General features: G+C 41.9%; 1 protein-coding gene across 2 annotated transcripts in view; it reads right to left on the bottom strand.

Moving 5' to 3' along the window:
- Positions 1-27405, bottom strand: part of ELP1 (elongator acetyltransferase complex subunit 1) — a 55528-nt gene that overhangs the window by 21820 nt on the left and 6303 nt on the right. For both annotated transcript variants that reach the window (XM_058672215.1, XM_058672214.1), the window contains exons 6-27: positions 26825-26910; positions 24151-24247; positions 23784-23874; positions 22433-22556; positions 21181-21274; positions 19879-20109; positions 18755-18925; positions 16962-17061; positions 14688-14873; positions 11417-11523; positions 10968-11071; positions 9483-9536; positions 9283-9388; positions 8160-8275; positions 7757-7830; positions 6670-6748; positions 6505-6584; positions 4754-4891; positions 4571-4656; positions 4098-4246; positions 1801-1924; positions 118-215 (exon numbers count right to left, since the gene is read on the bottom strand). In XM_058672215.1, coding sequence (XP_058528198.1) covers positions 118-215; positions 1801-1924; positions 4098-4246; positions 4571-4656; positions 4754-4891; positions 6505-6584; positions 6670-6748; positions 7757-7830; positions 8160-8275; positions 9283-9388; positions 9483-9536; positions 10968-11071; positions 11417-11523; positions 14688-14873; positions 16962-17061; positions 18755-18925; positions 19879-20109; positions 21181-21274; positions 22433-22556; positions 23784-23874; positions 24151-24247; positions 26825-26910 — 2495 coding nt within the window. The remainder of the gene's footprint in view (positions 1-117; positions 216-1800; positions 1925-4097; positions 4247-4570; positions 4657-4753; positions 4892-6504; positions 6585-6669; positions 6749-7756; positions 7831-8159; positions 8276-9282; positions 9389-9482; positions 9537-10967; positions 11072-11416; positions 11524-14687; positions 14874-16961; positions 17062-18754; positions 18926-19878; positions 20110-21180; positions 21275-22432; positions 22557-23783; positions 23875-24150; positions 24248-26824; positions 26911-27405) is intronic.

Below are 27405 nucleotides of genomic sequence, written 5' to 3'. Positions count from 1 at the left end.
AATTCACTTTCATATAAATCTTGAAATTAGGGTTAGTGTTTATTAACTCGGGATCTTTACTTCTTTCCAATGAGTGCACAAAGCAAATCTGGGAATCTCATCCCAGAGAGAACACACCTTGTACTGTTGTGAGGTTGGTGGATATAACTTCAGAGCCTCGTTATACAAATTTTTATCTTTGATCAAGTTCAAGCATTCTGGGAAGTACTCAGGACCTGCAGGAGTAGGATGGACACAAACTCAGGTTGAAAAGCACACACAGTCCGCTTACACCAGTTACACCTACTTCCCAAGACCGACATGCTCAAGAATAGCTGGAAAGCGGAATTTAGAAATCTAAATTTTTAACAAGCACCACTGAAGGTGGATGAAGAGGGAGAAGCACTGATCAGGGTCAGTGTTCTACCTCCCAGCAGCTTTTTTGTACACTATACAGCTCAGAGCTTTCTGAGCTTCCTCTGAAAGAACAAAGGTTCTCTCTTGGCCTGACATTATGGCATGTTGGTAAAACTACCACCTGGGATGCTGGCACCCCATGTGGACTCCAGTTCGCATCCCAGCTGTTCCGTTTCTGATCCACCTCCCTGCTAATGTGCTTAGGAAAGCAGAGGAAGATGGTTCAAATGCTTGGGTCCCTGCACCCATGTGGGAAACCTAGAGGAAGCTTTCAGCTTCCAGCTGCCATGCTTTGGTCTGGCCTAGCCCTGGCTGCTGCTGTAATTTGGCAAGCAAACTAGTAGATGGAAGATTAATTTTTTCTCTCTCTGTCCCACACTCACTTCTTAACTATGCTTTCAAATAAATAAAACGCATCTTAAAAGAAAAAAAAAAAACCTCACACATACTTACACACACACACCCTACCCCACCCCAAACACACACTCTATGGTCCTATCAATACAAACTGAATCAGATTCCCCAAGTAAGCCAGCAGCCAAACGCTCTGCTGCTGTTTAAGATAATTCTCGTCTTACTGAAAGCCTCCAGCAGAGCATTACTCCAATACGGGACAGGGAAGGCATGAGGCAGAACAACTGGGATTCTGTTTGTTCTACACCGTCATTCCCAACTAAAACTGTGGTTCAGGAGATTGGATGGGAGCGAGGGAGGACATCCTGCCACTCACTGCAGGTGACTGGGGGTATCCTTCACATTCATGACTCTCAGAAGTACAGAAAATGACCCATCAATTTCAACACTGAGAAAATGAAGCTCATCTAGGAGGTGCTCATTCTTAATCCAAGAAGGGAGTGTGCTGCCTTCATGGCTCAGAAAAGCCTGCCTAGCCCATTCAACTCACTGGTTTTATGCTTTTTCAAAGTATGTGGCAAATTAAAGTGAACATACAGCATAATGATTAAACTCTTCCCTCAGAGTGGAAACAAATCAGTCTAAACTACTATATATTTTTTAAGATTTTATTTATTTGAAAAGCAAAGTTACAGAGAGAGAGAGAGAGAGAGAGAGAGAGAGAGATCCTATCCATTTGTTCACTTCCTGAATGCTCACAACAGCCAGGGCTGGGCCAAGCCAAACCTAGAGCCAGGAGCTTCAGGCAGGTCTCTAATGTGGATGTAGGGGCCCAAGAACAAGCCTTTCCCAAGTACATTAGCAGGGAGCTGTATCACAGAGGAAGAGCCAGATTCAAACTGGCACCCTTACAGGATGTTGGCATTGTAGGTGGCAGCTTAACCAACGAGGCAACACTGGCCCCTAAGCTTACATTTTATTTTAATTTTCAACTTACCTACGTCCAAAGGAGATCTGAAGCAGAAATAAGCATATTATTCTCACACTTACCACATTTGCTGAGGTGGCCAATGGCTTTTTCATATCGTTTCAAGTATTTGTCTATAGTGAACCGCTGATAATTAGTTTCCATTTTTTTAAGTGTATTAAGAAATGGAAGATATTCTTTTGGATCCTAAAACATAAAAATCAGATTTGTTACTTGTTATATCTGCACAGAAAGTACAAATACATGTAAAATTATAGCAATAAATCCATAGCTTTGCAATTTCAAGACATATACATTAACAGTACCTAATATAAAATCAAACTATATCAAACATGCTTTGTTACAAATGCTTTCATGTATGGGTGTTGTTAGCTTTCATGTAGAATAACAATGATGAATCCTTAACTCTCACAACAGCTACTTGCATTTCACAGCTAATAAGGAAACAGGCTCTAGTTTAGAAGACGTTCAACAAAGGCATTTAAGTTTCACTTAAAATACGCTCTTGTTACTGCTTTCAAGACATTCCACACCTTCTACATTATAACAAAGGTACAAGGATGCTGAGTTGGACACAAAACTGTGAGGCCCTACCATTTTACTAGATTATCTAGCATGATCACTTCCAGCTCAGTGTGTTGCACTATATGCAAATTATTTACTTTCCTAAAGAAAAGATGCTTCCTATTCAAAATACCAATTTTGCTGAATAAATAGGATGAATATATCTTAAAACAAATTAAACCTGGGGCGAGTATTCCCCAACCTATGAGGTCAGCATCCCACAGGTGTCAGCATCCCATTCTAGTTCCAGCTGTACACTTGCAATCCAGCTCCCTGTTAACAGTCTGTGAAAGCAGCAGATCCCTGCACCCATGTGGGAGACCCAGAAGCAGCTCCTGGGTCCTGGCTTCTGACCAGCCCACCTCTGGACATTGTGGTCATTGGAGAGTGAACCAGAGGGTGGACTATCTCTCCCTCTCTCTCTTTCAAATTAAATAAAGTTCATGCATATGACATGAAGGGAAACTGTGGGCCAAAATATCTAATCAATAAACATTTAGTAAGAATCTGGTGTGTACAAAGAATGCAACAGAAGGTAACCTTAATCTCAGGAAACATAGTCTTGAAGGAGACAGGGTTAGTCACTGGAGGCAACTGAAGCCTCCAGTCCCTGGAGACAGGCAAGAATGACTCACTGGGAAGATGCAATCCTGCATTACTTGACCTAGGAGGTGAGAATCAGCCAGGTGAACATGCGGTGGGAGCAATGGAAGCCATAGCCCACAGGTGACAGAAGTAACGCTACTGGCAAGGGCATAAGGTGGAGGTGGCACAGGACAGACAAAACCTCTGCCTTTCCTCCATGGACAGAGAAACACAGTAACCATAAGAGAGGAGAACTCAACCACACATAACAGGTAAAACCAGGGAAGACTTTGTAAGGATTGATGGCTCCTGAACTTTGTCTGACAGGTAATGTAGAACTCAGACAGCAGCTAAGAAAGCAATGATAAGCAGAAGAAACTGAGATTGCTAGAAAACAGATTAAAAAACACCAAGAAAAGCAGTGCTCCACTTTTCTCCCTACAGCACACATACTTAGGTGGGAAGAGACCTAGGGGCCCAACACTGTAGCCTAGTGGCTAACTCCTCGCCTGTACAGGCCAGGATCCCAAATGGGCACCGGATCATGTCCCCGCTGCTCCACTTCCCATCTAGCTCCCTGCCTGTGGCCTGGTAAAGTAGGAGAGGATGGCCCAGAGACTTTGGATCCTACACCCATGTTGGAGACTGGGAGGAGGCACCTGGCTTTGGATCGGCTTAGCTCTGGCCCTTGGGGAGTGAACCAGCAGATGGAAGATCTTTCTGTATCTCCTTCTCCCTGTAGATCTGACTTTCCAATGAAAATAAATCAATCTTTAAAGAAAAAAAAAAAAAAAGAGAGAGAGACCCAAGCCTTCCTATGCTTTATGTTCGCATTTTCCGCTGGAAATCGTGCCACAGCAGCAGGAAATAGTGCCACAGCAGCAGGAACCAGGACAGGACATGAAAAACCTGTGACATCTCCTTTACAAGAAAACAGTTTATATATGCATGCCTATAACCTTAGAAATAACCATACAATATTATTTTACTTCCTCAACCTAGTAATCAAAACAGTTCAACAGGCCCAGAATTATGACAGAGAACGGGGCTTGCGAGCACAGCCATGAAGACTCACATATTTGTTCCCATCCTATGTTTAGGGCATGAACACTTTTCAGGGCAAAACACCACACTATCAAGAGGAAGGTCACACCGTATGAAGATCATAGCAAGAGAACCAAAATGATGTAGCAAGTACGACTGCACCTACCTTCTGGGACTTCTCAGCCACCATGAGGACCAGGTCGAAGTCATAGGTCCCCAGAGACTGATCATAGAGTTCATTAACATCCACCAGAAGCAGCAGATACTTCAGGGCCTCTTCAGCACTCACAGCATCAGGGCCAGATGGAGCATTTGCTGTCAGTGTGTGAGGAAACAAAACAGAATAAAACCACTTGCGGAAAACATCCACAAACCCAGGAACATAACCAAAAAGACAAAGTAAAACATTTTCCCTATAAGACTGAACAGCATTTGAGTATTTATTTTTGATCCTTATGCACGCTTTGTAAGGCAGCTCTCTAAAAACCTCAACACAGGTCTTAAAAATGATGCCCAAAGGGCCACATGTTGAACCTGTGACATAAGGGCAGGATGTTTAACCTATGATGTGGCAAAAATCACCTTGCACTAGTGGCAGTCAGGGTCAGGTTAAACATGTATCTGGGAGTGGATCTCTACCTTGGAGCTCGTGTACCTTCTGTAGCACGGTCTCCAACTCTGGAGTGGTTTTCTTCACATGGGATGTGAGTATTGGCAGGCAGTACCTGTAACAAGTAGAGAATGCCACCAACATGAGTAAGCTGCCTGGAATTAGCTCCCACTGGTGTGATTCAAGACGCCCATGCAGGGCAGTACACATACTTGTGAGGATTTATGCTCTCCATAGCTGCCCTCAGGGCATCGCAGATAAGGTCAAGCTTTTTCCCGCCAAGATCTCTGGACAGCTGGCCACTGCTGGGAACTGGCGGAGGATACATGGTCTTGGTGACGTCTTCCTCCCTGAGAGCAAGCGTGTATGAACGAGTCACTAAGTGAACATAACAGTCCATAATCAAATTGTTAACACATCCCTCGCATGCTAATGAGACAAAAATTACAAATATCTTTCGAAAGTTTTCTTATGCAAATACTGAGAAGTGAAACATATACCAAAGTCTTACAGGAGAATACTCATAAAAGTTTTATTCACACTAACCCTACAGGGGTACAATCTAGATGCCCAACATGAGGGGAATTGATAAAAAAAAAGAAAAAAAAAAAAAAAACACGGCGGAGCATTTACATCATGGCACACAATTCAGCAATAAAGGCTTACCTAGCAATCCTTGCAAAAAATGGACGACTCTCAAGAAAATGCAATGAGTGAAATATTACTTACACAGGAGAGTCAATACCACGTGATTCCATTTCTAAGTTCTCAAACAGGCACAACTACTCTGCACAGCACCTGCCTAGGGAAATGGGCCAGGGACTGCCTCAGAAGAAATCTGTGAGAACTACGTAAGAAGGAAATGCTCTCTAACTCAACACAGTCTCAGGTTCCAAAAAGTTTACTAAGATTCACTGAATAGCACATTTGTGATTTGTGTATTTCATGGCAGATTAATCTAACTCCTAAAAATATTCAAAATGAGCCTAGGTACACTTGTATTACACTAAACAAGCTGAAAAGGCAAAGTGGCCTGATGCCTACACCATCTAACAACACAAATGACAAATGGATAGATTACAGACACGCATATATGGTTAAATATGAGCTGGAGAGGCTGGTGGTAGTAACAGATACATCCTGGACAAGTCTCTTGACTTTTATATGTGTTTAAAATGTCTCCCTATGGGCCCAGTGCAGTCGCCAAGCAGCTGACATCATCCCCTTGCACATACCAGGATCCCATATCGGTGCCGGTTCTAATCCCGACAGCCCCGCTTCCCATCCAGCTCCCTGCTTGTGGCCTCAGAAAGCAGTAGAGGAAGCCTTGGCACCCTGCACCCACTTGGGAGACTGGGAAGAAGTTCCAGGCTCCTGGCTTTGGACCAGCTCAGCTCCGGCCATTGCAGCTGCTTGGGGAGTGAATGAGCAGATGGAACATCTTCCACTCTGTCTCTCCTCCTCTCTGTATACCTGACTTTCCAATAAAAATAAATAAATATTTAAATAAAAAGTCTCACTACAAATGATCAGAGAAAGACACCACTTGATTTCAACTTCATAAGAAAAATAGTTTCATATGTTTACCCAAAATTCAGTAATTCTGAATGACCAGTTTTAAACTCATGTTCTTAAGCAGTTTTAAAGTCATGTTCAAAAGAAAAAGTAAAAAGCTGCTAACATCTAATGATACTGATATTTAAAAAAAAGTTAGGTTTGGGCCTGGCGGCATGGCCTAGTGGCTAAGGTCCTCACCTTGAACTTGCCAGGATCCCATAAGGGCGCCAGTTCTAATCCCGGCAGCTCCACTTCCTCTCTCTCTCTCCTCCTCTGTATATCTGACTTTGTAATAAAAATAAAATTAAAAAAAAAAAGGTAGGTTATTTTTCTTCTCAAGCTATTCATGCCTGATTTCTTTAACATGAAAATTATAGAAATGCTTAGATTTATTCAAAATACTTACTTCAATTCTGTGAAAAACAAATTGATATGATTGACACAATCTATCTGTCTTATGAAAGTTTCCACATTTTGAAGAAATACCTACCAAGAAAAGAACAAGCATTTCAGTTCAAATTGTAATATTTCAAGTATAAAAAATTAGGGTAAATATTAGATTTAAAATCACCTCAGGATTATGATCATGAATCAGATTGAGATTAATTCTTAGTTTTCTCATACATTCAAATGCTTCTTTAAACATAAGTCTGTAAGGAGACAGAAGAGAGAAAGGATGCCACACAATAATGTGTCATCAGGCTTTCATGATGACACAAATTAGCTATGATCAGTTTGCAGTGAATGCCATTTGGCTACTGAATCCACATGATTAAAAAACCAGAGGCCACGTTCCTTCAAGGTTTGATTCTATCATCCCTGCATGGGCATCCTGAATCATACAACAGAAAAATACAAGAGAAGCTGGATCTAGTTTTTCAACAAAACATTATATAGATCCTCCCAATACAAAGTTTCCCCTAAACAGATTCAGGACATCAATCGTTTCCTTCATGTCAGTGGTTCAGGCTTTAGTGGGTCACAGACTCGTCTATCCATTTGTTGAAATATTCAAGCTCCCTACATAGTCTTGTGTATACTTTCTTTGGGTTCATAGAACATCTAAAAGCATGTGGGGGTGCCCTAGGTAGGTAGACTTGCTTTATTTGACAAACTTCATGATTCATTCTTCTAAAAACAATGTTTGTTGGGATGGTCTTATGGTACAATTGGTAAAATTACACCCTACAACACAGACATCCCAAAAGAGTGCCTATTCCTGAGACCCAGCTGTTCCACTTCCGACCCAGCAGCCTGCTAATGGCCTGGGAAAGCAAAAGCCAGTGCAAGTGCTTGGGCCTCTGAACTCACATGAGAGTCTAGGAAGAAGCTCCTGGCACCTGGCGTTGGCTTGGCCCAAGTCTGGCCACCTGGAGAGTTAGTCAATGGATGGAAAATCTCTCTCTCTAACTTTGCCTTTTAAACAAAATAAAATCTTAACAGGAAAAAGAATATCTACTACAACATTCTAATATTAAAGACAAGAGGAAGGGATTGAAGGGGAATGAAGAACTAAGAAAGGAATGAAAGTCTTTAAGAATAACTAAATAGATCTGAAATGAAGTTTTGTCATATTCTCAAGTTTTAAAAGCTGCAATGAAACACTTCCTGCCTTCACACACATGAATTAGGACACTTGTCAAACACATGGCACTTACTTGTCCAACCACTTGCGAATCTGAGCTAGAACCAGGGCTCGATGATGAACAACTTCTAAGTTTCCCCTTGGCATCTTAGGATAAATAAATCAAAACACTGTTATTACATAAGATATTTAAATAGCCAGAATACATAACTCTACAAAACTCTTCAAAGTTACTGCAATGCTGTACAATATCAGTACCCTTTTAATAGAATCTAGTTGTGCTCAGTGTCTTGACTTCCAGGAAAGCTTCCTTTTGAGCCTCGCTGGTCGGAACCTGAATCAACACTCCTTCCCATAAAAGCTAACAGACAACTCAGGTCTATAATGAGTGAGCAGAAATGATAAGGAGTCCTAAAATACAATTCAGTTTGTTACTGACCGGATGACAATCAGAAAGTTCTGAACAATCAGCTCACCTGTAATATGAGCTTTGTGTCCTGGGGCACAACGGTGACAATTCGTGAACCTCTTTCCACCTTCCGCAGAATCTCTCCATTAGATACAAGGCTGCCACTTAGACCCGCCTGTAATGCTAAAGATACGATTGGACAAGACTTGAAACTTACCCTGACCAGCCACTCCCCTTTAATTGCAGTGAACACACATATTATCTGAACTAGAACAAAGCAATTAACTATCAGATTCCGTTGGCCACCTCTCAACCTTCAGATCTTAGGCCCTTCTGCGAAGTGCCCTCTCTCCTAGAGCTCTCATGCATATTCACATACAACCTCCCAAGCGATGTGAGAAACCAGAAGAAGGATAAGGGAGCTCCTCTAGTTTCTTGGCAATATCACTGAGCTATGACGATATAAATCAAAGACACAATCCGTTTCCACTTTCCTTGGTTCCAAGTCGGAAACAAAGAAAATAAATAGGGTTTTCAGAATAAGAACACACACCAAAACCTGGGGTGTAGGGGAATATAGGGGGAATATAAGGAAAGACAAGGTCAATATTTCACAAAGCCACGAGGCGGGGGCCACAGTGGGATAAGCATATTTAAAGCATATTGGTAGCTAAAACTTCCACAGTAGCGGCAGCAGTTTGTTGCCTGACTGCTCCACTTCTGATCCAGCTTCCTGCTTAAGGTGTGGGAAAGCAGCCAAGGCTGCCCCAAATCCTTAGGCCCCTACACCCACATGGAAGACCCAGAGGAGGCTGCTGGCTCCTAACTTCAGATTGGTCCAGCGACGACCTATGTAGTCATCAGGGGAGTGAACCAGCAGATGGAAGAGTTCACTCATTCAGTAACTGTCTTTCAAACAAAAATTAAATGCATCTTAAAAAAAAAAAGCCAACATAGTAACTCAAAATTTGCTAAACAATGGAATTTCTTAAATAATCTTGTTAATGAAGCTCCTCCTTTGAGAGTTAGCTCAATTGCGCAGAAGGGTTTAAATGAGATATTATGCTGAGAACAGGGACTACAGACTCTCACACTGCAGGAAAAAAGCCAAAGTAGGTGAAGAATTTAAAACATCATAAAAATTCTAAGACATTAAAAGAGGGATATATTTTATTTTACTGAAAACTTACTTTTAATTGAGGCATCCCTCAGGCAATAACACTGGCAGGTGTGGGAATGAGTTGTCAACAACAAAAACTCATCGTAAACCGCAAAGGAGGTGATGTTTGACGCAACCTAGAACAAGGCAAGAGACAAGACAGAAACTTAGCTTTACCACTCCAAACCACAACTGTGAAAAGGATCTAACCTCAAACCAAACCCTTCATACCTCAATGTCATTGATGAAAAAGCGACACCTGTCAGTCAGACCAAGCACGCATTCCTGAAAATAAAAGTAAAATGATAAGCAATTTAATTTTAAACTAGTTAAACCTATCTTTGGCATTGCATAGTTTTACTGCCCAGTAAAAACCCCGGAAGTCAGGACCAAAGAGGAAATGATTCCTCCAAAAGTTCACGGAGAATGGGCTTACAAGTTTATCTTGATATAAAAGTTTTTAGAATCAGAGGCCAGCATCATGGCGCAGTGGATTAAATGGATGTTTTCCAACACAAGTATTCCATATTGGAGCTGTGGTTCGAGCCCCAGCAGGTATGTTTTCAATCTAACTCATTGCCAATGTGCCTGTAAAAGCAGGGGAAGTTGACGCAAGTACCTGTGACCCTGCAACCCATGGGAGACCCAGATGGAGCTCCTGGCTTGTGGCTTAGGTCTAGGCGAGACCTAGATGTTGTAGGCATTTGAGAAGCAAAGCAGCAGAAGGAACATCCCTCTTCTTTCCTGGGTAGAGAGCCTTCTTTTATTTCATACTCAGCCTATGTATCACTGGCTAAGCTTTCTGAGACCACAGAGTAAGTGCTGCCATTCTTATAGCTACTGTCCCCTAAGTACCCTCCTCCCCCATACTCTTTCCTGTTCTATACTACACTGTCCATTCCTTTTACTCCTCCATGAGAAGGAATAATTACATCCATACCACTAGGTTACAATGTGCAGCAGAGAAAGGATTACATTGTTGCTTTGTCTATAACCACTATAAACTATCATACACCATCAGCCACCAAAATTATAGAAACTCTAATATTTTGTGAATGACAACATACTGAACACAATTTTTGAGATCACAGTTGCAATTTCATAAAAAGGCACTTAATAAAACTTTAAAAAAAAGATTATTTTATTGGAAAGTTAGATATACAGAGAGAAGGAGAGCCAGAGAGGAAGATCGTCCATCCAACTGTTCACTCTCCAAGCATATACAACGGCTGGAGGTGAGCCAATCCAAAGCCAGGAACCAGGAGCCTCCTCTGGGTCCCCCACATGGGTGTAGGGTCCCAAGGCTTTGGGTCATCCTTGACTGCTTTCCCAGGCCACAAACAGGGAGCTGGATGGGAAGCGGGGCCACAGGGATTAGAATTGGCACCCATATGGGAACCCGGCACATGCAAGGCGAGGACTTTGGCCACTAGGCTACTGCATCAGGCCCAATACAACTAACTTTTAATGATCTCTAAAACATTACAAATGTATAAAATATTATCTTTCATAGTTTTCCCACAAACCTTAACAGTACCTTGTGATCGTCCTGTTGTATAGATGAAAGAGGTACAGTCCCAGAAGGTAAAGTTAACTTCCCACTGCTGTCTTGGGATTTAGACACCAACTCCACAGCCCATTTTCCTTCCCCCTAATGCTATAAATCCTTGGGTAACTTCTCTGAGTGGCAAATTTTCCTGTCCTATGTTCACTTACCTCCCCTCCAATCATGGCCAGTTCACACTGTGTGCATGGATAAGGAAATCGAACAGGAAATCCACCAGGGTTCCTCCATGGCTCAACAGCAAGAGAAGGTGAATCTGTAAAATGAGCCAAGCTGGCTTACAAACAGCTGGTCTGCTCTTCGTTATAAAATTCTCCAAATGAGTGCTTACTAAGGCATGTATCAGGCAACTTAGATTACTTCCCAAATGTATTTGCACTTACATGTGTGTTGGACAGATCAATGGGGCACTGCAGCTCATCACACAAGAAAACAGAAGCGGAGTGAGCGCATGTCCTAATTCTACTCCATAGCTCGAGCTTTCAGAGTAATTACAAGCCCTAACACTCACTGTTGCACTGACAAGAGACAAGTACATCTTCTAAAGAAGCAAACATCTATGTGAGTCATAAACACACTTTCCTACCAATCTGCTGCTTACCCCAAAGGTGCTGAAGTACCCGGCCATCAGCCAGCTGCACTGCTACTGATCTGGTCCTGGAACTGCAACACATGCTGATCACGACCCCGTCCACAGCAACAGACGCACTGATCAAAGTCAAAGGGGAAAGAGGAGGAAATGTGAGCAGATCATTACTCTCTGCCGTAGTGACTGTTCACACACTTGCAAACACAGAAAATGAAGTAAACCATTTGCCTTTGGTGCTGCACTATTCCAATACAATTTCTACATAATATGTATTCAGGCATACATACACTAAAGTACTTACAGAAAGATGAATGCATGCCACAGGAAAACAGACACATTACTCCAAGCCTGGATAACACACGTGTCTGTTATACTGTTTTCCACAAAACCAATAAACTAGTTGTGGATATTATAAAGCCACCACTCTTACTACAACATACTGCCTTTATTAGATATGGATGGTACCACTACTGTCCTACCAAAATATAAACTGCTTTAACCAAGGTGGCAGGTCAGCAGGAGCGCATGCAGTACCTCCTTTACCATTACACATATTCATGGGAAATTATGGCTCTTTATGAAGGAGAAAAGGGAAATCTCTTATCAACATTACTTTCTGCTTCAATCAATTAATAAACTGAAGCAGAATTTCTTGATGGAAGAGATAATGATAAAAGCAAATGATGCCAACAGTAACATTTGATCCCAAGAGTTTATATCCAGTCTAACACTTAACTTTACTACAAATGACTCAAATTTGTCAAGAGGCTAAGAGAACAGACTGTTCTAGTCAGATCCTGGTCTCAGGTATTTGACATGGAGCAAGCAAAACCGCCCTGTACTTCAGTTGCCCTGTCTATAAAATGGTGGTCCTGTTAGTTCACACTTCACACAACTACTGTAAGAAATCAATGGGCGAACAGGAAGCACATGCGGAAGAGGAGTTTTTACCAGGTACAGCTATAGCAAACACAGCCAGCAAAAGCTGTAAACTGGTTAAAAGACTTCTGGTCCGAAGACGGCAATCACATCTTGTATGAACACAATTAGCATTTCTGAGATATAAAATTCAATGTAATAGAAACATACTGTAAATTATCTCTCATTTCCTTTACAGTAAATACAAGATTTTTTCTACAAGCTAATTATAAAGAATTTTAAATTTGGGGGTGGTGGTGTAGCACAGTGAATAATGCTACCACTTGCAACACCAGCATCAAAGAGGGATGTGTCCCAGCTGCTCCACTTCCAATCCTTCTCCCTGCTAATGACCTGGGAGAGGCAGTGGAGGATAGCCCAAGTCCTTGAACCCTGCCTCACATGTAGGAGACCTGGATGAAGCCCCTGGCTGCTGGTTTTGCTTGATCCAGGCCTGGCTGTTGTGGTCACCTGGGGAGGGAATTAGCAAACGGACACACTCTCTTTAATGTTGACCTTCAATAAATAAAGTCTTAAAAAAAAGATTTGTTTTTGAAGACTAAAATCTGTGTAATGCAGACACTTTTAACACCTAATGTAAATCAGTAAATTTTCCTTTGAAAAGTGAAATCACAGCTTTTAGTGCTCCAAATAGCTAAAACATTGTGCATCTTGACCTATCCATAGAAAAGTTTCCAAATTATCAAAAAGCTGATATAAAAGTGGAATTAAAAGTTTATTTTGTTCAAAAAAGCTTGAAATCTATGTACAGTTTCATCACAACATGTATTTTCTGTGAACTTTATGGAAACCTTTTACATCATGAAGCATTATATCAAAAGACTGAATGACAGTATTATATTTTTTATATATAATAAGCAAAGGCTCCTAATTTCCTAAAATCGAATTTGAATAAGCAAGCCTAAACCAGCTTCTACACTTTAACAATTAATCCAACCAAAGTGGACCCCCATTTAAGGAACCACAACTTTGATGAGCAAGCAGCCTATCACCTATGCTGTGAGTATACGCTTGCGTCTCAGACAATTTCAACAGCTCACCCCTCAGTCAGATCAAGGTTGCAGGCCGCCAAGATTATGTCAAGATAAAGCAAAGGTGTACCAATCAGGTAATCTCTGCATGTCATTTCCTTCCTCTCTGGTTAGAAAAACAGCTCACCACATTAAAATGAGGGACATTCTCAATCATCTTGACCTGGAGTGCTGCCTAATTCTACAATCTGTTTTCTTCTTCAAGTGAACTCTGTTAAACTTAACTAGTCAGAGATTTTTTTTTTCTTTAAAGATGTATATGTTTGAAAGGTGGAGTGACTGAAAAGTACAGAGAGAGACAGAATGCCATAGAAAGAGAGGAAGATCCATCTTCCATCTGTTCATTTACTCCCCAGGCAGTGACTACAGCCAAATCCAGGCCAGGCTGGGGTCAGGGGTCAGCAACTCCATCCCGGTTTCACACATGGGTGGCAGTGCACACACCCCTGAGCTATCACTGGCTGCCTCCTTGGCACATATGCAGGAAGTTGTATTAGAAGCAGAGTAGTCAGTTCACAAAATGGGTCCTTATATATGGAAGTCCCAAATGGAAGATTAACCCACTGCTCCACAAGGTCTATATGTCCCAGTTTTTCTTTCAACAGCAACATGGATTGTCAGAATATAAATCTATCCAGTGGGGCTTTAATTACAAATGAATCTGGGGAAAATATCAGTATACAACCAGCTGCCAAATGTTGACATTGAAATCTAAGGAGCTGTGGGAGCTGGCCAGAATGCCTCCTGCTGCCCAACAGGCTCAATATGCAGAAGAGCATCAAACACCTGTAACATGACAATGATGCAGTCAGGAATCAAAACAAAATTCAAGTCCAGGCAGTAGTGAAATGGCAGCAGAGAAACATACATGATTTTCTAGTGGCAAAGGCAGTCTACTATCAAACAGAAGGTATAAAAGAGGTGGCAGAAGAAGCATTTTGAAGTCACCACATTTATAATTTATTCCCAATACATCAGCTCATAAGAATCAGCCACCTTTAATAACATTAAGCTGTAAGACCTAATAGTTACTCTGCGGGCATTTTGGTATATGCTGAATTAAAATATTTCACCCCTGCTGAAAATGTTCTGTCTCACCATGAGCGTTTGTTCTATTTTTCACCTTCTTGGTGTATTTTTGGATAGTTACTCTGACATAACTTCAAAACCAGACTTTATCTTCTGGATAAGCTAAGTATCCTATAAAAGAAAGCTACTGTTACTCGGTTAACTAGAAGTTAAAAAAAAAAAAAATCCTACTTCCATCTGCTCTTTTACATTCAGATTACACAGAGATATGTACATGGCAATACCTGACACTGAGCCGTCCTTCCTCTGCGCCCTCCTCACAAGGGGCCACAAGCAAATGGTGGATGACAGACTGCTGCGGGTTGCACTGGCGGTGGCAGACGGCCAGGAAAAGGTCTTCTTCAATCCAGGTGAGAAGGCTGAGCTTCAGTGGGTTTGTTTCCTGATCTTCATTATCCTCAAACCCAATTCTGTGGTAAACATTGGACAACATTTAAGATGTGAACAGGAGTCCAAAACTGCAAAGATTCTCCTGAATGACGCTGTGAATAGCCAATTGTTAATCATTAGTCTTTATTAGAGATGAAAACTGAGTTACAGAATCCAAAATAATGTTTGGCTGGCTTAAAAATAGTTCTATATTTGCCTCAGATTATTGTTTCTTAGCCTCGGATGTGTTTAGATTTGAAGAAAACATTTCAGGAAGCTGAATACACAAGAACATCAAGCCCAGGCCCTACCCTAGACCCCCAGGGCCTTTCCACCCATCACCTACCAGCACTCAAACAGCCACCAGCAGACGTCTGGGTCTTTCCCTGTGTACCTCACCTCAAAGTGACTTACTTGCTTCAGCAATGGTATCCATGCCTCCAGCACCTTCCTTAGGCAGCCTTCTGACCAGCCACTCACACAGGAGCCCATAATGGACACGCCCTGCCTTTCAGATCCACGGACGACCCATAACCACCACACCATTGCAGGTGGTCTGATCCTCCTACTGCGCCAGCGCTCTGCCTCAGTCTCTCCACTGCACCCAGTCCAAGGTGTCCTCTCCACACAGGACCTTCCCAGCCTCTGGCTTTCACCCTCCTCCCACCAGGCTGACCATCCTCTATCCTGCTTTCTAATCTGAAACTTCTTCCTCAAGGATCAAGAGACGGACTCATGCCATTCTTGATATCTCTGCAGGAGTTAGGCCTGTCCTCCCATTTTGTTTTAAATAATGAGTCTATACTCTGAACTGCCTCACAGTTTCCACTTTGCCTTCTATCTCTGTCCTCTCTTAAGTATTATCAAGTGTATGAAATGCAATAATATATGTAAATTGGGCCCGGCGGCATGGCCTAGCAGCTAAAGTCCTCACCTTGCAAGCCCCGGGATCCCATACGGGCGCTGGTTCTAATCCCGGCAGCTCCACTTCCCATCCAGCTCCCTGCTTGTGGCCTGGGAAAGCAGTTGAGGATGGCCCAATGCATTGGGACCCTACACCCGCGTGGGAGACCTGGAAGAGGTTCCAGGTTCCCGACTTCGGATCGGTGTGCACCAGCCATTGCGGCTCTCTTGGGGAGTGAATCATCGGACGGAAGATCTTCCTCTCTGTCTTTCCTCCTCTCTGTATATCTGACTTTGTAATAAAATAAATAAATCTTTAAAACTGCTGGACTCAGAACTCTAATCAAGAAAAGACAGAAGACAGAGCAGATCAATCATTCATCTCAGCTACATGTTAGCAGCGAAAAATGGGGCAAACAGAGACTTTATGATGGACCATATCAATCAGTGGACGACCTCATCGAGCAAAACTGGCAGCGATTCATAACTGGAGAACTATTAACACCACTCCAGCACATATCTCAGAGCATGCCCCACATCCGGGTCTCGGGGTGGGCGGGAAACCGGGTGGAGCTTCTCCCTCAATATCCTCCTTTACCTCAGATACAAGATGGAAACAATATGGACATAATAGTATTGCCCACTTCCCTATCCACCTGAACCTTTTTTTTTTTTCTTTTTCTTTCTTTAACTGTAATTAACTATGAAAAGATTGTCAACAACAACACAATAAAATAGATTATAAAAAAAAAAAATTGTCAGAGTGACACTACAATTTGACTTCTGCACTTTGCATTCAATTGTATAACTGTTTCTAATACTGTGACAGCAGGAATAATGCATGCTAATTTGCAAGCCTAGGTTCTGGAGTCTGGGATGTTGCAAAGGCAGAAGCTGCAGGTTATTTCTACGTAAACAAACGATACATCCTCACCCCTGCAGGGACTACAACTCTCTGCCTTATCACTTTCACCTTCATCTTTCCTATAACTTTCCAGGAGAACCAACGGCTACTGTGTCCCCTTACTGAGTCCCAGTCCAGTTAGAAACCAATGCTCCCCTGCCACTCATCAAAATACATGACATTCTGAACCACCAAGTGACTAGCCTCCCCCAACCACAACCCCATTCTATCTACTTCATGTTCCACTTGGGTATATGGGCAGTATACAAGCTGGTGAATTTGGGAATAAATTGTCAGAGGTCTGGGATAATTAGGAACCTACTTGTATCTTTTTTCCAGATGAGGTATTCTAAGGCAGACTTTAAATCCATTTCCACCCACAGCTCCCAGTTTCACTGTGGGGTCCACACTTGGACTATCACCTAGAAGCAAAATGGCAAATATTATCACTATAAATATTGTTTCTACCAACAAATGGATAGGGTACTGCAGTTATAACGTGTAGAAGGCAAATAAAGCAATCCAGAAAATACCCACATCTCAATTTTGTTCTTAAATGTCTACCTACATTTAAGGTTTAATCCAAACCTACTTTTCCCTTAGTAATATCACACCTGTCGTAACTGTCATATCTCACAATAATATATCCCAACCAGTCCAGGAGGACAAGCTGCCTTTGTCTGCAGTACTAGCTCCTCCATGGTCCTACAGTCATTCATGCACAGTGGCCAATGCAATCCTGGCCAAGGACAACAAGAACACAGCTCTCCTCTGTTCCAGTCTGCCAGGGGCTTCTTATCTCCCTTAGAGTAAAGGCCTTCAGGGTTCTATAGGAGCTGTTTCCCATCATGTTTACAAGCTTACCCACTGCTCTCCCTTCACTTGCTCAGCAGCAGCCACACTGGCATGCTAGCTACTTCCTAAACACAGCAGCATCTTTGCAGCTGCTCTTCATTCTTGAAACAGTCAATCCAGGTATCTGCTTCCCTAATTACCCTGCGTACAAAATCCCCCTCTTGGGCCCGGCAGCGTGGCCTAACGGTTAAAGTCCTCGCCTTGAACGCCCTGGGATCCCATATGGGTGCCAGTTTGTATCCCAGCAGCCCCGCTTCCCATCCAGCTCCCTGCCTGTGGCCTGGGAAAGTAGTGTAGGACGGCCTAAAGACTTGGGACCCTGCACCCATGTGGGAGACCTGGAAGAGATCCTGGCTCCTGCCTTCTGATTGGCTCAGCTCCAGCCATTATGGCTGCTTGGGGAGTGAGCCATTGGACAGAGGACCTTCCTCTCTGTCTCTCCTCCTCTCTGTATATCTGACTTTGTAATAAAATAAATAAATCTTTAAAAAAAATTGAAATGTGGTGGTAGCTGCATAACTGTACAAATATATAGAGGTATCTCAGGATGTCCACAGAAGACGTGCATTATGAAAAATTTATGCACAGACCTCAAAAAGTTTTTGTACCAATAAAAGCCTCCTTTTTAAATTTCAGTTTTCTTGGAATTTTCTCAAAGTCCCCCTTCCTGTGTTTATTAGAGAACTGTACACATGAAACAGAGGATTAGCACAAGGTTACCTTTCTAGAAAGTGAATTCAAGGCAAAACAGCCCCTACACTGTCAAGTGATACACCAAGTCATATAGTAAGTACTACTACAATGCTCACCTGCACCTGGCCCTCTTGAATGTAACAAAAACAGTAACAGTGTAAGGACATTTGATTCGACAGGCTGATAGAAAACTACCTTTGGAAAATAAGTTCCCTTTATGATTTACTTTGATAATGCACCTATTAGTATTTTTTGTTAATTTTAAAAAGAAGGGCTGTACTTGCATTTTATAGACTGAAACTAAACTCAGAGAAAATGGTTGAATATTATGCTTATATGAATCTTCAAGTCAAAAGAGGCAAAAAGAACTGCTTTCATATGCGATAGTAGGATTTAGAGGAAGGTATGGAAGGAGGTACAAAAGCCTATTAAATACCAATGAAATTAACAATACACTTAAAACTTCTAGAAACACTAGAGTTAAAGCAATGCCAAACTATAACATGCTTTAGTGTGGGTGTAGGGAAAGATCTGATGCTGAATATCCTGGTGAACTGCTTAACATACCACATTTATATACAGAAATCTGGTTACTGGCATCCAGGACAGCGAGGTCGTTACTCTTTTGGGGCAGTGCACAGAACGAGACTTGATTCACAGGATGTGGGAGCAACAGTCGGTATGTGTACATGGGAGGTGGAACCACAGTCTGCTGAAAGACTGTCACCAACAGCCTGTCTGCAAATGAAAGAGGAGGATTAGACATGTGGATAGTCAACTGGTAAAATAAACCAGCCCCAACAGTCATTCTCAATGTCTTCCTCATAAATAAAACCTAAAAACAGTGCAACAATTGGGGAATTAAGTGTCATGGGGTCTGTTTATATCTATTGTCACTTCCAGGCCTACAGCAAACCAACTCTGACTTGAAAGTTTCAGGTACCAAGAACCACGGCAAACAATTCAGTTTCATCTTTAAACTTGAACCTGCAGTCAAACCAGACTAAACCAAGGGAATTAACACCTTCAAAATGCTTAAAATATTTCCCTATGTGTAGACTTGGTAGTAAGGCATATCTGAAGTTTGCCATATAAAACATAAGATTATAAAATCAGCCTTGTGATTATTACAAGCAATGAGCTAGTATGCCAGATGTTATAATCTTAGAGTAAGTGTTTTTTATGCTTTCAGCACTAAGTCAACTATTCAGGTGACTACTTCATTCCTCAGTCTTACTCACTGCCCCTATGCTGTCACTACCTAGGCCCTACAAAAGCCCTACAGGAGACATGTCTGCAACTTGAACTGAACACAATGGAGAGTACTTCCATCGGGAAACAAAGTAATACACATGGAAATGCTGCAAGCATACATACATACATCTGTGTTAGGGCAAGCAGACACTTCACCTTAGTTGTCTTCTCTACCCACGGTCAATATTTCCAGTCTCCAAAGTAAAGGTCATGGATATGGTACAGTAGGGAACAGGGACGGAAGAAGGGAACATAGTTCTCTGGAGATTATACCCCACTCAAGGGCATTCCCATTGAACCAAAGGTAAAACAACAAGTAAGAAGAAATCCAACAACTGAAACAAAGCTCCCCACACTGTGCTGGCTAAACCCACACATCAGCAGACCTGGGGCCCAGCATCTCTTACAGGCTCCTGGGCACACTCCCAGCAGCTTACATCCATCAATGACGGCCACATTTGCCAAGTCACTCGCGTTATCTCCTGAACTCCGGTCAGTCGTCCAGTGCCAGTCATAGCAGAGGTAATGCCAGCCCTGACGGAGGACATGCAGCTTGTATGGGGTCACTGGGTCCCACATTAGAGAGACAATCCCGCTTTTCCCGCTGGTGCTGAAGGGCAGACTTTGCTTGAGGTACCAGTGATAGTTTCCAACGGTCCAGAGTTGAACTGCAAAACAAATGAAATGAAACCCTCGAAGGCCAGGGCAGATTTCATACCTCTAGCTGGAGAGGAAAAAGGAGAATCCTTTCTTTTTCAAATGACCCTTTTGTCTCTTAAAACAGTAATACAATAATCATCATTAAGTTAGATTTCCACAGAGAAAAAATGTCCAATATCAACATGATCAGAAGTATACACACTTATTTTAACCTCTACCTTCAAACTTTATGATCCTGATGACCATACAGGACAGTGTTTTAGTGTTTTCTTATGAAGACTGGAGAAGCCATAGCATCACCTGCTGCATTTGGCTTATGATGCATGTTTCTCTTCTTTTGAAAGATTTATTTATTGGAAGGACAGAGTTATGCAGAGGGAGTATGAGAATCAATAACTGACACAAACAATATTACACAGCAACTTAAACAATGCAGATGTGTATTAGAAATACACCTATGATACAGTACCAAAATAAATGACAAGACTGTGCATCCCATCAATACTTTTAACGAAAATGAGATCATAGGTACACATAGGTCTGAATCTATGTATGGATATAGTGAGACATACATACAAGATAATCCAGAAGACAAGTTTAAGTGCTTATTGCTGAGTGAAGAAATCTGTTCAGCACTTTTTCTCCTTTTCACCTTCATTTAATATTTCCATATATTAACACTTAAAAACACATCACTTACATATTTTAAAAGGTATAAAACATCTTACTTAAATCTAATTCTTCTTTAACTTTCTCCCTCCCCTCTTGATACACATGCAGAGATTCCAAACATATTTTGCACCAAAATAAACATTTCAAAATTCCATTTTCTACAGCTTTTTCAGTACTCTCTCATGTGCAACACACACGTATGTGTTTGCCCTACTGGTTCTGTTCCTCTGGAGGACTCTGATCTGTGAGTGAAGTCCATAAATAATGAAAATCTAACCACTCCTCTATCTCCAAATACCAACTTCAGTGTCGGATTCTTTAAAGAGCTAAGAAGGAATGAAGGTAACCTCAGAACTTTCTACTTTCAACTACATTTTATGGAACATGAGACATTTCAGTGGTCTTACTGTAGGTCCGCAGGACAGAATCTTCTTCCCTGGGAAGGTCTTCCAGCCAAACAGCAAGCACAGAGGAATCTGCATTCCAGAGCAACTCATTCACCTAGCGGGAGAAAGGCATGGTTTGCACTGTGCATTTACAGCAAAATCCTAACAACCTGCTGAAACCTCAGAGTCCCGGAACAACTCTGAGAAATATCATTACATGTAGATCATCTTGAAAACTGTATTACGCTAATTTTAGACAACTGAGAAAATAGAAATATATAGACTGGCTATTAGACAACATTAAGTATAATTATGGAATTATGATTATGTGAGGAAAAACGTTCTTGACTGTTAGAGATAAATACCGAAAATATGATTTCCGGGATCAGAACTATAGAAAACAAAAATATGCCTGTATGTGTTTTGTGTGTGTGCAGGCCAAGAGGTGGACAGATAAAAAAAGGCTTCTGCTTAATGGTAGTGCCTGTTGAAAGTGAGTGAGAGGTACATGGTACTTCACAAAATTCTTGTCTCAATTTGTAGGATACTTACAACTCTATACCTTCTGGTGTGTTTCTGCTTCAGCAAGAATTTTTTTTAAAAAGATTTATTTATTTTTATTGGAAAGTCAGATTTACAAAAAGAAGGAGAGAAAGAGAGAAAAATCTTCCATCCGATGATTCACTCCCCAAGCGGCCGCAACAGCCGGAGCTGAGCCAATCTGAAACCAAGAGCAGGAGCCTCTTCTGGGTCTCCCACATGGGTGCAGGGTCCCAAGGCTTTGGGCCATCCTCAATTGCTTTCCCAGGCCACAGGCAGGGAGCTGAATGGGAAGCGGGGCCACCAGGATTAGAACTGGAGCCCATATGGAATCCCGGGGCATGCAAGACGACGATTTTAGCCACTAGGCTACCACACCAGGCCCAGTGTTTCTGCTTTAGCAAGGATCTTAACGGCACTTATACTACTTAAGGTTTATGCGCTATAAATGTAATTTTACTACTGCAGAAATTATGCTTTTGTCCAAAAAAAAAAAAAATCTAAATCACCTAGAACTCCCTATGATGTATGTCTTAAATGGGTGGAGAAGAAATATCATCTCTCTTTTGCAAAACCTTCTTAGAAAAATATATCTCTTCAACAATAATAGTAATAAAAGCAGCCACAAGCAGCCTGTCTCTCTGTCTCTCTGGAGCCTCTGCTTCCTTGGTCACACCACACACAATCCTCCCCTGCACCTGTGGAAAGTCCTCTGGCCATGCCCACAACCCACCTTAACTTCATCTTTGATGAAAGGAAGTGTGAACTGTCCATGAAGAAGTCCATTCTTCTCAAAAAACACAACATCCTGTTGGTTTGGTTTATCCTGTGTAGATGCGATCAAACTGCCTGAGGGTCTTAAAGCAAACCCGAGTGTTAGAACATCCCAAAGTACAATCAGCTGCCATGAGATCCAGGTGAAACTCAGACAAGGTTTCTTTAAGCAAAAATCAATCAATTAAAAAACAAACAGAAAACAACTCTATCCAAGGAAGCTTTAAATCCTTAGGTCCTCATACTTGGCAGCCAGTTCATACCACGTGGAATTGCACCTGCCCACAAGAAATTTTTCTAATATACACAAAGCCTCCATTTGCCCACGAAGCCTTTCATACAGATTCAAACTATATTTGCATAACTAAAAAACAAAACAAAATGTGACTATATACATATAAAACAGTGTAAATATAAAGTCCTACAAAAGCTGAAAACTATTTCTCCTTCAATTATGTTATTTCAGCAAATAGTTTATGATTAGGCAAGTATTTTTGAGACTTTTCCAATTACCAAAAACAACCCAATCTCCTTGTTTTATTCATCTCTAGAGTCTTAACTGAAACATGCAATTCTCTTGCTCTACCATGCAATGTCACTCAAATTCTGCTGAGAAACAAGACATGTGAATCTTCAAGAGGTTAACAGAGGTTGCTGAGAGAGCAGAGGTATTTCTGCCATCTGTAATTGGGGCTACACATGACAGGCACATCGTGACCTCCACAAGGGTAGTGGATCAAAGAGATAAAAGGGAAACCCAACCTGCAGGTTCCTCTCTAAGCAGATTCCCTACTGTGAGAGTCTGTGCAGAGCAAGGAAGCTTTTCCTAGTTTTCACAAAAGCTCTATTTGCCTCACAGAGCTTGGTCACATTGGGACTTCCCTGTTAAACACCATTAGCAGGGAGCTGGATAGTTAGTAGATCAACCAGCACGTGAACCAAAGCTTATGTGTAATGCCAACATTGCAAGAGGCAGTTTTCTGTGTTACACAATACCAGGCCCCATTTTCTGTTTTTACAATGTTTTTACTGCGCATAATTCATAGCCATAACTTTGGAATTACAAATATGTGCATCTTTAAATGATGAAATGTTAGGAAGCCCAGAATCTACTAATCAACTGGAATCCAGACTTCACAGAGACAAACAAGTTAAGGCAAAATGGAAAGATAGAAGGCTACAGCCAAATGAAGAAAATACAATAATCTTTGGTGTTACATAAACGTGTATGTTCAGAAGGGAACACCTCCCCATCCAAGTTCTAGGCAAGCAGCTGAGAAAGAAGTCCCAAGGTTTCCTCTCCCACTTACTTCCAAGCCAGGGATGGTCCTAGTCCTGCCACGGGCTCACTGGTGGACTGCAAGGCAAACTCTCGGTTCCACACTCGAACCTTCCGGGCCCCTGTGGTGCAGGTGAAGTCAAACACACACACACCTCAAACACTAGAACCAACATCATCATGTCAGAACTCCCCAAATAAGAAACTGCCCCAGATTAATCTTTTTAAAAATGTATACAGAGAGGACCAGATACTCTCATACCACTCCACTGATTATTAACTCCAAACGGCTTTATCACATAAGCAGCACACCTGTACTTGACATGCATAATTAACACTCATTGAACTTTAGCAAGGTTAAAACAATGCTTCTGGCTTAACTATATATGTTTACTTACCTGTGTCTGGGCAAACAACACTCACAGCAAAAAACTGTCCATCCCCACGCCAGGTAACCCGTGGTCTACGGTCATCCCAGGGCAAAGCTGACTCAGGCTGAGAGGAAGAAACACCACTATCACTGCTGGATCAAACAGTTTGGATAACTCTGTAAGGCTCAAGCCACCTGGCAAACAAGCCTCACGGAATCCTCAGGGGCCCCTGAAGAAGAGCTCAAAACATCCCAAATCACCCAGAAAAGAGAACTTAAAAATCCTTAGGGCACTAAAAATAAAAGTGGCCTGGCAGTACAACCAAATAAAAAACCCAGCTACATATCTAGGTATTAAATCAAGTTTACTAAGCTAAGAAATCTATCCACTTGTCTACACTTCCCAGGCACAGCTTTAGTTAATGGATGGATAAGCTTCCCCACAGGCCCCAGGAGAGTTAAACGGGAGAGACGCAGGTGGGCAAGGCAGCAGCACTGACAGGAACACAGGGTTCCTCACTCCACACCTGAGGAGACGTCTCTACTGAAACGTGCAGCTCAGCCCTGAGAGTCCTGAAGACAATAGCCAACTCGCTCAGGTGGGAGACAAATTACACCTGAGCATTCATCGTATTCCAGAAAGTCAGAATGCTACTATAACCTACGGTCAGCACAGTAGGGACTACAAAGATAGCCAAACAAAGTTTAGTTTTAGAGCAACTGCCTATGGGCTACAACTCAAACTTCCTCTACTGAAGGGCTGAGGGCTGAAACATGGGTTTTTATGAAATGTAGCTAGAAACAATTAAGGACAGAAAACACAACGACACACAAGGTACTGACTCTTCTATGCCAGGGGGTAGCATGTGGACATGTCCACAAATAAGTATACTCTTTATTTGGGCTGACCCAAAGCTTGCTAGCATGCTTAGTTTCTCTCACATATCACGTCTACATCAGTAGATCTTGTAGCTTTACATTGAAAATGTATCCTGAGTCCAATGACTTCTCAACATCTGTCTAGTATCTTACCAGTGCACAGTTTACTCAAAGAGCTACCCACACTTCCCACACTCCCTTCAGTCCACTTAACACAACAGCCAGAATGAGCCACTGAAAACACAAATCAGATCCTACTGCTCTTTTCATACCCTGCAATGTTTCCATGTCAACTAGAGTGAAAGCAAAAGCAGTAACAGCAGGCTAAGATACTCATCCTTCCCACATTTCTGACTTCACAGCCCACCCTTCCCTGTTTGTTGAATATCCAAGATAATAACGTCGCTGAGTCCTCAGAACTGGCTGCTCCCTGGGTTCTGCCTGCGTCCCACCCCCTCAATGTTCACACTGCTTACTCATTCCTTCAGGTCCCTGATCAGACAGCAATGCCATTCTGTAGTTATGCCTGATCACTTCCATATGTTCCTGACAAGTATTCCTTATTCTGCTTTATTTTCCTTCATAGTATTTTTCATTTTCTGACATGCTGTATTAAAATTAATTTCATCTTAATGTCTGGTCTCTCCAACACAATGCCTGCCCTGTTAAGAGAGGGGTGTTGTTCTCTGCTGTATAAATACATCCAGTGCCTCAGACCAAGCTGACATATAATAAGTGTTCAATAATCACTTTGCAACAAATGAGTGATCAACAATCCAAGCGAATACAGAAACACACAACGTACACTCCCGTATCAGTGTTTCTGGGCACAAGAGAGCCAGGCGGGGGATGAACTGCAACAATCAAGTTCAAAATCAGACTGACGAGGTTGATTATTTGCACCTGACCAGCCTATGAATATTTTTTCTCTCTCTTCTGACGGATAGCAGGGAACTTTCAAATAAGAAAAGGCCCCAGACAGCCTATAGAGAAAGTTCCTGAACAAAAGCTAGAAAAAACTATCAAGCAGTACATTGTATTAGAATGTAGATTCTCTTCCCATTACCTGAGTAATTCACACCACAAATAAAATCCAGTTCTGGCAATGCCAGCTGACTCTTAACACTACACATAACAAGAACAAAATGTCTTCTCCAGGGTTTAAGAGAATACGAAAAACAATCTGACTCTGATTACTACTGAACAATAGCCAGGAGCTTTTCTGGGCCTCCCACGCAGGTGCAGGGTCCCAAGGCTTTGAGCTGTCCTCAACTGCTCTCCCAGGCAAAAGCAGGGAGCTGGATGGGAAGTGGGGCACCGGGACAAGAACCGACAACCATATGGGATCCTGGTGTGTGCAAGGCGAAGACTTTAGCCACTAGGCTACCATACTGGGCCTGAGAAAGAATTTTTTTTTGTAAAGTTTTGTCCAAAAAGGAAAAACAATAGAGAACATTTTACCTCGAAACATTTGGAAATACATGTCTGACTGCTCAAATATGACTACTAGACAGCAGCCCTCTCTGGAAAGAGAGGAAAGGACATCAAGAAGGTCTACAGAACATTTCATCTCTCTCTGTAATATTTCATTTCTTAAGCCAACTGTAATTATTATCTACACTGAAAAATCACAGAAGGAATTGACAATGAACAAGAAAAAAAAAATCTAAGGCGACTCATTTCTGGAGGGCTCTGAACAACTAGTTTACCTAAAGCAGAAGAGACTTTGTTTTATTGGTGTCTAAGTGTTCACCTGGGCCCGGGCAGGTGGCAGAACTTCCATGGTTTGCAACTGAGGTTCTTGAACATCAAAATAATCTTACCATTTGTATCTGAAAGGCTGCTTGCCTGCCTTCAGATCCTTGGAACTGAGTCTCCTTCTTGCCCCATCCAACAGTGACAAACTTGCCTGGAGAACAATAAAGTAAACACACAACAGCCAATCAGTTACATGGAATGAAATAAAATCAAAGTTTGATTGCTGTTCTCTACAAAGTTGGTCACTGACAGTTACTTGGGTCCTTTGAAGCCTCTTAATAAACTGACCACCAGTTGGTAGTTGCAGATGTATTTTGCTACATGCAGCAGTGACTGGGCAGCAGCTGAAATACCTCTACTGTAGAAAGTTAGTTACTGCCATTTTAAACATCTACATTTCCTTAAGGACAAAGTTGGCAATTTCATCTTCACCTTACACGAAAAATAAAATATGAAGAAGTTACACAATATGCCCACCTATAACACAACCAAAAACTCAAGATAACAGCTGAGACGACAATTTAATTATGAGCTTTACATCAGCCAAATGTATCAACATTCCCACCACAGTAGAAAGGACTGTAAATCATAGATTCTTTCATAGAATTAAGAGATTGAGACTCTTAAGACAGAGCCCAGAATCTGA

The sequence above is a fragment of the Ochotona princeps genome, chromosome 14 (assembly GCF_030435755.1).
Source record: "Ochotona princeps isolate mOchPri1 chromosome 14, mOchPri1.hap1, whole genome shotgun sequence".
Lineage (NCBI taxonomy): Eukaryota > Metazoa > Chordata > Mammalia > Lagomorpha > Ochotonidae > Ochotona > Ochotona princeps.
This window is presented reverse-complemented; position numbering and strand designations above follow the sequence as displayed.